General features: G+C 40.0%; 1 protein-coding gene across 5 annotated transcripts in view; it reads right to left on the bottom strand.

Annotated features, from left to right (window-relative positions):
• LOC131241343 (E4 SUMO-protein ligase PIAL1-like) overlaps window positions 1–13015 on the bottom strand; it is a 45892-nt gene that overhangs the window by 16550 nt on the left and 16327 nt on the right. For 3 of the 5 annotated variants that reach the window (XM_058240152.1, XM_058240154.1, XM_058240155.1), the window contains 3 exons: window positions 11898–11963; window positions 11436–11501; window positions 11244–11326 (listed from right to left, as the gene is read on the bottom strand). In XM_058240152.1, coding sequence (XP_058096135.1) covers window positions 11244–11326; window positions 11436–11501; window positions 11898–11963 — 215 coding nt within the window. Of the gene's footprint in view, window positions 1–11243; window positions 11327–11435; window positions 11505–11897; window positions 11964–13015 lie in introns of those variants that run through there. The other 2 variants (XM_058240156.1, XM_058240157.1) reach the window with 2 other exon arrangements.

Below are 13015 nucleotides of genomic sequence, written 5' to 3'. Positions count from 1 at the left end.
CCACAATAGCTTTCCAAATGGATGAGGATCTATATAAAGAAGATCTTCGAACAAACCACCCTCCACGTTATGAACCGTCCTTGCTTGTTATCAATTGCCTCCACAATTTCCCCTGCTCAGATCCAAACCTCCAAATCCATTTGCCAAGAAGAGCAAGATTCATGTGCTCTAGAGTTTTGATACCTGCTCCCCTCATCTAAGAAGAAACTTTCACCCCTCCATGGAGCCTCTCCAGAAAAAGTCCATCTTTTCTAACCTCTGCAAAACCGATTTCGGGTACTTAGATAGCAATAGGAAGTAGATCGGCATATTAGCAAAGATTGTCTTGATTAGGGTCAAACGACCACCTAAGAGAGATAGCGAGTCCTCCGTGTCGCTAACTTCCTCTGAATTCTTTCAAAAACCTTGGCCCACAAATGTTTAGGAGGTTTACCAATACACAATGGGAGGCCTAAATATGTCGTTGGGAAGTCTCCTTTTATACCCAAAGATTCTAGCAAAAGGTCTTGACCGTTGATATGAATTTGTAACATTTCCAATTTATCCAAGGTTGTCAACCGAGGATAAATCTGTGTCACAAAAGAGTAAAGTGTCATCAGCATATTGAAGAAGAGAGAGAAACGGGGCTATTAGCCACCTTAAACCCACTAATCAGGTTGTTCTCCTCACCCTTACTAAGCATCTTACTAAAAGCTTCCCCAACGACAACAAATAGATACGAAGATAAAGAATCCCCCTGCCTTCTAGATGCCTCAAAGTAGCCTTCAGGAGATCCGTTGATCAATATCGAAAATGAAGCAGAGTACACACAAGCCCGCATCCATCTTCTCCATTTTTTACCGTAGCCCAACCCATTTAGCATATAGTCTAAAAACCTCCGATCAACATGATCCTACACCTTTCAATATTCAACTTGCACACAATGACGATTTTTCCATCCCTGTATCTAGAATCAATGCACTCATGGGCAATAAGAGTGCTATCTAAAATTTGTCTCCCCACAACAAAGGCCCCCTGATTCTCAAAAATTACCTTTGCAAGCAAATTTGTAAATATCAATGCCAAACTTAGGCTAAGATCTTATAAGGCCCACCTATTAAGTTTATAGGTTTGAAATCTTTAAGATGTTTTGCCTAATCAATTTTGGGAATGAGGGCAACAAAAGTCGCCTCGAGCTCAACAGATAGTCGGCCACGCTCATAAAATTCGTAAGTAAAATCCATGACATCATTTTTTAAAAGAGGCAAGAATGTCTGAAAGAAGAGCATTGGAAAACAGTTAGGGCCCGGCGTCTTGTCCCCGCATATTGAATCCACTCGGCTTTAAATTCTTCCACAATCTGCGCTTCAAGCAACAAGGCCTCATCATTTGATGGAGATTGGAACTGAAGATTATCCAAGCGAGGTCTTTCCCATTGATCCCCTAAGAGCATATTGTTGTAAAATTGAAATATAACATTACAGATTTTGCTCTTATCTGTCGTTCTTTTCCCGTCTACAACCAGGTTGGAGATTCTATTTACTCAAGCATGGGCGCTAGCCATGCTATGAAAAAACCGAGTGCTTTTGTCCCCTTGTTTGAGCCAAACCGCTCTAGATCTTTGACGCAACTTGATTTCCTTTTCTTTTGCTCATTTTTCATAACTTAGACACAAAGCTGCAATTTTTTCTCTTTCTGTTGTGGATAATCCGCCGTCTTCCTCAATAACGTCCATCTCATGTATTTCTTCTAGGATTCTATCGAATTCCCCTTCCCGGTTTGTAAGCTGATATTTGTGTTTTCCCATCATCTAGGTCTTTGTGACCTTGTGAACAGGTTGGATGGCAAATAAACATCATGGTGGGTCCTAGGAAGGTTTCATCAGGGGGCATCACTGTCCCAACTACTTTCTGCGGTGCGGTCCACCAGAGCTTTCAATCTGCGTCATTTTTTGGATCATGACATAAAACGATCGAGCAAAATGAATGGACAGTGTGGATGGAACACATACATCACAGTAGGGCCCACAAAACTTTGCCATGTCACTACACAATCTGAGTCCCATTAGCTCCCTCTTTTCATCATTTACGAGGGAACCTCTCTCTCTCTCTCTCTCTTCCATTCCACCACGTGGCATATTTTCAACCAAGTCCCTTAAAAAAAAGTCCAGCGGGTTGGACCATAAGTTCCAGTCCACTTTGGTGCTTCCACTTTGATGCATGTGTTGTATGTCCATGCCGTCCATCTACTTTGCCAGCTCATTTTAGGGTATGGTCCAGAAAATAAGGCAGATCCAAATCTCAAGCAGGCCATATTACAGGAAAACAGTAGTAATTGAATGCCCACCCTAAAAACTTCCTACAACCCACTATAACGTTTATTTCCGTCCAACCTATTGATCAGGTCACGTAGGCCTGGTTGAAGAGAAAACACAGATAGCAGCTTGATCCAAAACATTTTTGGTCCCAAGAACTTTTTTATGGTGGGAATTCAATTCCTACTGTGTCGTCCACTTGAGATTTGAATCTATCTCATTTTTTGGACCATATCTTAAAATGAGTTGGCAAAAAAGATGGACCGCATGGATACACAACAATTACAACAAGGTGCGCCCCCATTCAAGGCCTCACCCACTAGTGGTCCACCTAAGATTTGGATCTAGCTTTTTTTTTGGACCATGCCTTAGTTGGAAAAAAAGATCAATGCCATAGATATACAACACATACATCAAAGTGGGCCCCATGTTTAAGGCCTTACCCACCAATGGTCCACCTGAGATTTGGATCTACCTCATTTTCGCACCATGTTCTACAATGAGTTGGCAAAATGGATGGACGGCATGGATATATAATACATACATCAAGGTGGGCCCCACATATAGGACCATAAAAAAAATGTACAAGAGACCTATATTAACTCAAAATTAACCAATTAAATTATGGGATCATTGTTGCCATGCTATTGTTTGAACGATTTTAACCATTAATGTCTAGATAATATTTTTAGAAATATGACCATTTGATATTTTTTATTCTTCACTGTCCAATACATGTCCACCAATCCATGGGATAAGAGCCAATAAATTACATGAATTTGAGGCTGATTTGTGGTATTTAGTGGTCCGCCAAATCAGCCCCAAATCAGTAACAGTATTCACCCAACTCTAATTTCAATTTTTTCTTAAATTTATTGGGAAATGATATCAAATATTTTTTTTAGAGTTAATGATATCACATTGTTAGGTATATAAATTACATAAAAGAGTCCAAAAGTCTCTAGACTCTGTATGTTGAAATAAAATGTACGCGAGTTGCAAGGTATATAATACACCAATACTATAGATAATAGTCAAATTTGTAAATGTGAGATGTTTCGGTATTAAATTCATTTTAATAAATTTATCATTGATATTATATAGTTGGAAAATTAAATATAGAAGGTTCGTAGTTAATCCCAATTGGTCAGATTAATAAATTCATCAGACAGCCTGATACAACATTCTCACCAAAGATTGGACCGTTACACTACCATAAACAAGTTCAAAATTTAAAAAAAAATGAACGCATATTTGAAATATTTACATTTTTCTAGATTTTTTGGATATTTTTCCAGAATTTTTCGAGCTAAAAAAGTTCAATCGATAAAAGGGCGTATCAGCCATTATGTCAATACTCTATATCAATAACAGTGGTGATCGTTACAGCCACCGCTACCGACACAGAACACCTTAATGATCATTGAGAACATGCTTGCCCTGATATAGACCTCTTTCCTCTACTTGCTTTCCCTATCATTCATAATTGATGGAGCACTCAAGAATGAGCACTACCTTCCAACCCTTTGGAGACTTTTTCTGCTTCAAAGAATGAAAGTCCTACTGGGAATGGGACCCCCTATGTCACACAAAATGAAAGAAATAACAAACATCCCCATCATGGACTTCGCACGACATCCCCACCATACCTCCCACTCGTAGCAAAGCATTTTTAGCCCACTGAAATTGATATGTTGATATCGTACCTGGCTCCCTGATGCGATGTTGAGGCTCAATAGCATGATCGTTATCAATCGAGGCACCATTTATCTTCTCAACATATAACGGAGTAATAATTAAGGCCTCTTGTAGATCATCATTCGAGTTCAAGAAAGCCAAGGTTCCTTCCCCTTCCTCTGTGTCATTCGATGATAGGTTATCGACGTTCATCTCATCTTCATCGCAACAAGTAGCTAGTTCCCAGCAGTCCATTATGGCTTTCCATTCAGAAGATCCACCAGGATTACAGTCTTCTACCTCTGGTTTGAGACACCTTAGTCACCAGATGTCGTTAACTTACCCTATCGAGCTTTATCGATCTCTTGCATCTTGTCTTCCATTTCCGTATCTTCCATCATGGGGCTTCAACTTGTCAGATTTCCTATTCTTCGGAGTAAAAGTGGGGGATTCACTTCCCACGAGTTGTGGCTTAGTAGCCCTTCCAATGGAGCATTGTCACATACGGCTGAATCGGTGACTTGAGAGCCACGTGTGACGAATTGACACACGTGATCCATCTCATGGGAAACGCATGCCGAAGAAAGAGACTCGTCAACAACACGTGCGACGAATCTCAAACGATCATCAAATGAATCCTGCAAGGGAGCTATACGCTTGTTAGCATGACATTCATCACTAAAAAGCATGGTTCCATTCCACATTGCTTCCACCATTTCCTCCCAACGCATGTCCCGAGCCTGGTCCCTAACCTTAACAGAGCTATCATCGCATCCAAGTGATGTAGGTTCGAGATCCAAACCTATATTCGAAGACCAGTTCGAGCAAGCATAACACGGTCTCGATGGTCCTTCGCACCGAGTATTACATGTCACCTTAAGAGGTAATCGTCCCTCAACTACCCCATCTTCGTCGCTAGGCTCCTTACATGTATCCTCTTCAAGTTCTGGAGATAATTAGGAGAACGGAGATCTTTCTCCTTCATCCCCTGCAACTCGATCGCCATTGATGTCCTTCGAGCTCACAGCCTCACGATTCTTCCACACGTCACCCCATTGGAGTGGGATCCCCCATTTATCCTCCCTTTACACCTTAAGAATCTGACTCTCTTCCCCAACCATCACAGTGATTCCACACGGATCTTCGAGATCATTCTTTCGCCTCACACACCCTAGCAACCCCCAACTCATCGCCTTCCATTGTAACATGGTCAATATCCCAGGCATCTCCCAACAAGATCCTGCTGCAATAAAAAAAAAAAAAAAAAAAATCACAATACCAAAGTTCTAGAGGAACTCCCCAAATAAGGAACCACTTCGATTCTCTACCAAAATGAGAGAAATCCTCCCATTTCCGGATCAACTTGATATGGTCGTCTCTGTGCATACTTCCCGCTGCCATTAGCAAATCGAGATTTCTTTCCGTCCGAACCAAGATCCAGACCTCCATCAATCTCATGGTCTGATCAAGTAATCATCCCTAAACCATCCACAACAATCTTCTAACCAGGTTCTAACTTGGGGGATAGTAGCATTCGGCATTGTTTCGGCCATTACCGACCATCTCAACAATTCCCTGACCTTTTCCAACGCCTTTGAGTTTACCCTCACAGCTTTAGCCTCGCCCGGGTCCTCCATCTTAATCCACTCATCTTTTGAGTCTTCCTGATGATGAGTCAACAATTGTGGATTCACCTGTTGTAGTCTAAAAGAGTCCACTCCTTCTGCAACATCTCTAAAGGAAGTGCATGATCTTCTCCCCCATCTCGCCGAACTCCCCATCTCCATTAAAGGATCAACCTTGTCTTTCCCCTTGTTTCTTCCACTCCACTACCAACGATTTCATGCCCCAATTTGTCTTAGTATCCTCCCTATTCCTCCTTTCTAGCCCAAATCTGGTTCTCTGAACCAGAAGCTTTTCTACCACCGAAGCTTTCACCATCCAGCAACATAACTGCTCCTACTCTTCTGAAAACTCTTGCAAAGTTGATCGGAAGCCACCCATCCAGGAAGCCAGTGACAAAAAGGGTTGGGAAAACCAACATGTCCTTTCTTCCTTCAGGCTTGTCCTCGGAAGATGATTTCTTAGCAACTTACATCCATCCGCAGCGTTCATCCTCCACTCCGTCAGCAATTTCACCACCAACTCCAGCCTCAAGGACAGTTCTGACAACCACTCCATTCATTGTTTCCGCACCTATGGAATGTTGTGGTGGAAATAATGGAAAGGTATTATGTATTCACTCAATCAATATAAAATTATCTATTTGTAAAATTATGCATAAACTGGTAACTAGGTTGAGGATAACGTAAAATCCAGCCTCGCAAAGGTGAGATGCCACACCCACACCCACACCCAATTCCACAAGTACCCACACCCACACCCACACAAACAGCTTCAGCTGTCAACTAGTACCCAAATCCACAAGTACACACACATATACAAAGTCGCATTAGCTGTCAGCAGGTATCCAAATCCACTAGTACGCACAAACATCCCTACACACGCTAACACTATGCTGCTTCGGCCGGCAGTGGATACCCCAAATCCATGAGTACCCAATTTAAAACTAGCTCAGCTTGGGCATATAATCAGGTACTAGTTAGGAGTTGGGACCCATCAAGTGCCCAATTAGTATATAACAGTGTTTTCAAATAGTGTGTAGAGTATAGCATAGTGTCCACCCCTGTAGAGTGTGTAGTGTAAGCTACACGATACTTCCGCTTTTTTATTAAGAGTCGTAGAAGAGTTGCTTTCAGCAACCACTGATGCAAGGCAAGGCTGCTATACTTCTACTTTTTTAATTAAAATAATAGGAAAAATATGGTATTTAGTAATGTAGAAAATAGCAAAAATAAAACAAGGGCGTAGAAAAAAGTATGCTTAAGTTTTCAAGTAAAAGCATGTTCGAAACAAGTTATCTACTTTTAGTTTATTGAAAAATAACAACACATGGCAATTAATACATACAAATATAAACAATTCTTTTTTGTATCTTTAGTGAAAAGGGGAAAAAAAAAAAGACTAATCAAGTATCACTAGATAACTAAACACATAGCCATCCAAACTTCGGATCAAGGGACAGCAGCTGCAAGGATGGGATGCCGCAAAAATCAGGGTATCCAATCACCAAGTGGGCCGCACCATAAAAATCAATAACTTTTCACCTTCAACTGTAGCCCGTAGCGTGGTAGCCCACATGATGCTTGGATCAACCTTGCTGGACTATACAGGTTGGATACCGCGCCACAACATAGCAACAATGGACAGCCACTAGAAAAAGAAATTGAATCTCCAATCATCATGTGGGCCACACCATAGAAAACAATGCACATCCACTTAAAAAACACCACTGTATCATGGTGGCCCACATGATGATGGATGACTTTGATACCATGCCATACACCATAGTAGGCCCCATAGAAGTAGTTGTAGAACAAGCTTATTCTACAATGTTGCATAGGAACAGACCTCCCCAAAGGGAGAAAAAGAAATTTGAAAAAAAAAATTGCCAAAAAAATACCCTTTATAAAGCAAATCAATCAAACTGAAATAAAACTCACTAACCAAGTAAGAAGCATACTTCTTTTTAGCTTTAAATCAATCAAAAAATCTAAAACTTTGAGCTCCATGGCCTTTTCTTTTCTTTTTTGAAGAGTTGAGCCCCACAGCCATAGGGATGTGAAATGGGGGAATCTCAAACTTCTCCTTTGATTGGACTCCAATGCCCATGAAAATTTAGCCACAGCCCATAGGATCTTCTAATAGGTCCGATGACTCCCTTGTAATTTCATCTTTAATGGATGTCTCGACTAAGAGAATTGAATCACCAACTTTTCTGGGCCAGAGGTGTCTCGCGATGGAATGTTAGGGATTTTGAAAGCCCTCTTTAGAGTAGTTTTTGTTTCATAAAAGCTAGATTCTGATGTCAGTTTTACACCATTTACAATGGTTGTAACTCTGCCCATGTACTCTTGGCATGACTGTACTTTATCACTTACCATGTGCGATTATAGGCGTGATTCTTGAGCCATGCTCCATCCAAAATAGGACCTAAAGTTTGGATGGTCTAGATAGTTGTACTTAAGTGCCACGTGTGAGGAGGATGAGTTACCACCATATATAAATAGGTGTTGAACTCACATAACAAAAGCAGACCAACAGACTTAAGATTCTATAGCTTAACACGACTTACGCTACACTATGAATCGAATAGTGTATGTTACGCAATACTTTTGCTATTTACCTGCACTATGTAGCACTATAGCTACGAACTCTGTTCAAAACATTGGTATATAATAACTAACACGCACACAAGCAAGCACACGTGTGTGTATGTATACATCATCAGCCTAAGCCTTTACCCAATTAAGTGAGGTTGACTACACGAATCCTGCTCCGCCTCCCACTCTATTAAGACCCACAACTTCCACTAGACCATAAGTCATCAAGTCTTTTCTTACAACCTCTACCCATGTCCTTCTAGGTTCCCCTTGCCCTTTCAGAGCCTTCAATTTGTACAACTAGGGGTTTTAACCATGTTGTGTCGAAAAAATCGGTATAAAATATATATAATTTTATATGTGTGTGTGTGTGTGTGTGTGTGTGTGTGTGTGTGTGTGTGTAAATTTGTGGCAATCAATAGACAAGTCAACCCTCATTAATTCTACATTAATTAATAGTGAAAAACACATTTTCCAATATAAAAACAGAAAAATTAGGATTTCACCAATTTCTCCATTTTTCAAATGTTAATTTTTTTCCACCACTAATCCATGTCAATGCATGAGGATTTCCATTACAATCCATGTAGACATTTGAAAAAAAAAATTGTTTCAATGGATTTTTGGTCACCTTTGACTTCTAGCCAAAATCCAAAATTCTATCCAATAAAAACCAAGAGTGATTGAAATGACCTAAAGCAACATAATTCCAAAAGCAAATTCTCAAAAAATGGAGATTTTTTTGCATTTTTGAACATTTCCCAATTTTCTGTCAATTTTCGTCTATTTACGGATATTTGCCTGGCATCGGGGATTATCAACAAAATCAAGGATATTATCAGTGGTATCAGCAATACCAGGTAACTTTTGTAAGGATTCTTCTCAAACTGATATCGATAATATTGCTGATATTATCGAAAATATCAGCGATATTTGGAAAATTTTAAACTGCTAGCAGTTTTGATGGTGCTGACCTGGCAATACCAATAACATCGGCAGTATTATCAATAACATCACCGATACTTGGAACATGCCTGCAGTGCATATGCACTAGTAACATTGATTATCTCCTCTCCTAACACAAGTTTTAATAAATTTGGGTTATCTCAGATAACTACCTGTCTCCACACGTCTTTCCAAATAGGGAAGCACCTTTGATAATCCGCGGATGCACAGTGTCCACTCCACCAGTTCCATCAGCTGCCCTAATGTCATCCATGTATTAACTCATCTGTTATGCTAACCATTGTATGGCTCTCATCACATCACTTTGTTTTTCTCCCTAATAAAAGAACTCCCACTTCTTATGGCCGTCAAGTGCTGGTAAGAGCTTAGAGTGAAGATTAGGCTAGAATAGGGACAGATTTAGGGTCACCTGGAGGCTGATTTCTATACATCTTTGGGACAGTTTAATGGGCATCGTTAAGGATTAAAAGTTGACAGATTTTGGGGCAGTTTTCTGGACAGGTTCAGGGCCAGTTTCCTGGGGGTGGTAGTGGAAATATTGTAGTTTGTACATAGTTTGGAGGAAAGACTAAGAATGTTTATAGGCTGGAATGGTCAATTTAGGACTGATTCAGGGACAGACTAGGGACAGGTTAGGGCAGGATTTTCTATGCTGAAAGTGGACAAGTTTCAGTGCCAGATTTCTAGACAATCAAGGGGCTGGGTAGAGAGCTTCAAGTGGTGTTGTTTATCAGAAAATGGGTTTCAGAAGTGGTTGCGGACTGAGAGTTGGGTGCAAGGACTGTTTAGAGTATATGCTCAAGTGGATGGGTTGTATATGGCTAGGGGTGGAATTAGGGTTCAGGTAAGAACTGAATTTTAGAATTATGGGATTGCTTAAGGGATACTTAGGATTATGCAATGGATGGGACTTAGGTAAAAGGGTACAGTTCCTGTTAGCCTTAGGGAATGGCATGATGGGAAGACTTTGGAGATTGGGATGTGGTTGGGGTTGGAAGGGCTTGGTCCGTTTCGATATAAGAAAGGCTGCATGGTTAAGCCAAATCGATGTAGCAAATTCAAGGAAATCAAACATACTGGACAGTCCAGATCAATTATTTGACTGTCCACATCTAAAAGCACCAAGACGCACTAAGAGCATCAGTGCACCATGGATGCATGTAATTTCTTCCTCCTATATATTTGTTTGAATTTCAAGAGAACAAATAAAATTGAAGTTTTCTGTCAAATGAAAATAAAAAATTTACTAGACACTTAAGATGTATGCTTTTTAAAAAATAGAACATATTGAGGCTACATATGTGCCCCCCACTGTAGAAAAGTGGAACTGCCACTCCACCATTCCTGTTCTGTTTCAAATTTACAAGGTTCTCTAGGCACTTCCTGGCAATTCTATAGGCCTTCAACCACCCACTTATGGAACTGCACATAGAGAGTTCAGCAAACATCCAAAGCATCAAACAACACAACAAGATCTGAACAGGACACATGAATCAAATGGTAAGAGTAGGGCTTTAAGGAAGGTCCATTGTCCTAAGAACACCTCTTTTTTATCCATCTTCCTTGCTAAGGTCTTTTCATTAGTACTTATCTTTTAGCCCTTTTCGCTCTTTTCAGTCAAGTTGCTTAAAAGAAGACATCATATCAGGACATGATTCCAACCAAACTTACTGGCAGCTACAACTTCTCTTGGAGAGATTTAAGCAATAGCAGGCTTCCATCTATAATCAATCTGTTATTTGACCATAGCAAAAGAGGTAGTTCTGCCTAAAACTTGGAACCATAGGTATCAGGTGTACCAAGTTGCACAGAGAAACAAGTACTGTATACTGACAAAATGCGAGATGCATGTACAAGGGCTTGTCAAAAAATATGATGTTGTTTTGACCATTGAACCTATAAAAGTTTCCAATTATGTACCCATACTGCCTTAGCACCTCTCAGTTAAGCTCCCATACATCAGCACTAGTAGTTGTTTATAAATGCCAGTAAATTGACATTCCCACAAAGAATGGTAATCACAAATGACTATTTTCAACTCATAAAGGGTTCAGGAAGGGCCAAAGTATGGGGTGACTTCATACCTTGGCATAACTTTTGAAATGATATGCTGAGCATCAGTTGGTTCAACAGTAATATTCTCGGCTCCACAAAAGGTGCTTGATATCTAAAATAGCAAGAAAATGTATAACTAGGAAGATGTTAACATACCGGAGTCATATAACACAAGAATGATGAAAGGGAGGATATGAAGGATGAGAGAAATGTCCACAAACCTCATTTGCCAGGGCAAGAAGTTCATCGGCATCAGTGACCTCAAACCATCCATTCCTACAAGCATTCTACTGATGCAAACACTACTTTTGAGTATATTCAGTAGGGAAACAGAATCTTGTGCAGAAGGAATGGATGCATGCTTAAACATAATAAAAAATAGAACACACAACAATCACCCGGCCGAGAAAAAAAATGGGAGAAAAGAGTATTCAGCAGCAATCACGACAAAAAAAAAAAAAAAAGACATTAATAAAGAGCATATGTTTTGCGGAGGCACAACAAGAACCAATGTATTGAATACAGATTTGTGGACAGTCGGAAAAAAAAATGTATGTTCACTGAAGCAAACAACCATCATCATCAACCGACAAGGATGCCTATCCTTGAAGAAGGGGTGTCAAATATTACTCCATTGCAAACAAGTGGGAGAATACCATATTGGCATGTCCTACAAGAATTACCTTGACAGAAATCATTAGGAGCATAATAGCTGACTGAAGGATGGCCTCATTCTTACGTTTATACACCTACATGGAAAGATGAGAAGATATAGCAATAAATATGGAAAGAATAAAAAAAATTTTAGACAAAATAACAAACTAACAAAAATCATCATTGTTGTCACCCTCGCCATTGTCGTCTTGTCCAAGAATCCTATTTTGTCTATCAGTTTTCCATTCATTGGGTGGGATTGGGACTACGCATGTAAATTGAATCTAGGCCATTGGCCACCATCCAATTTCCTCATCAAAGTGTGGTCCATTTGACAAGTAGATTGGCCAGCTTTATGGGAAAGTCAAGTTCATGGTTGGCCCCACCTAACAATTGGCCCATATCTTGAGCAAGTGTACCCTGTAGGCATGCTCGCCATGATACACCACTTCACTCTCCTTGCAAAAATCATCGTTGCATTTCTCAGAGCACCAAAGATAGTTATTTTCAACAATCTTTAACACTGCCAACAGATTGGTGTCTCTATCAACACCCCGTGCAAGAGGATAGAATAGGACAAGCACGAATTAGTGTTGAGCCATGCTCCTTTTTTTTTCTTTCTTTTTTTCTTTTTTCCTTTTTTTCTTTTTTTCTTTTGGTTCCCTTTCTCCAATGGGAAGCACCAATTTCTGAAAATATTATTGATCTTGGAATAATTTTGAATAGCAATTAAATTATCTAGAGAGATGCATCAACAATACAAATGATATTTTCCAATACCCTGCTATATTAAAATGCAAATGTTTTATCTAGGGCTGTCAATGGGTTGACAGCGGGCTGGGCTCAGGTTGGGTCTTATAACACCTGTACCTGGGCTAACCAAGTTCAGGTATTGTCGGGTTTGGGTCCTTTCAGGTCCAGGTCTAGTTCTTGAAGACCCAAACCAGGATTTGATTCAGTTTGGGTACCCATCATATACCCTTCACTTTAACGTGTGCATGGTGTAAACAGGCTCTCTTATATGTGTGGCTTAGGAAACCTCATTTTGTTGCTAGAATCATCAACATATCTTAAATATATATAGTTGTACTGTCAATATGGGCCTTTTTTATGACATGGACCAGTTCACACTTGTATCGCGTAACGA

This window comes from Magnolia sinica, chromosome 3 (genome assembly GCF_029962835.1).
Source record: "Magnolia sinica isolate HGM2019 chromosome 3, MsV1, whole genome shotgun sequence".
NCBI classification, from domain to species: domain Eukaryota; kingdom Viridiplantae; phylum Streptophyta; class Magnoliopsida; order Magnoliales; family Magnoliaceae; genus Magnolia; species Magnolia sinica.
The sequence above is the reverse complement of the archived record's forward strand: the minus strand, read 5'-3'. Positions and strand labels throughout refer to the sequence as shown.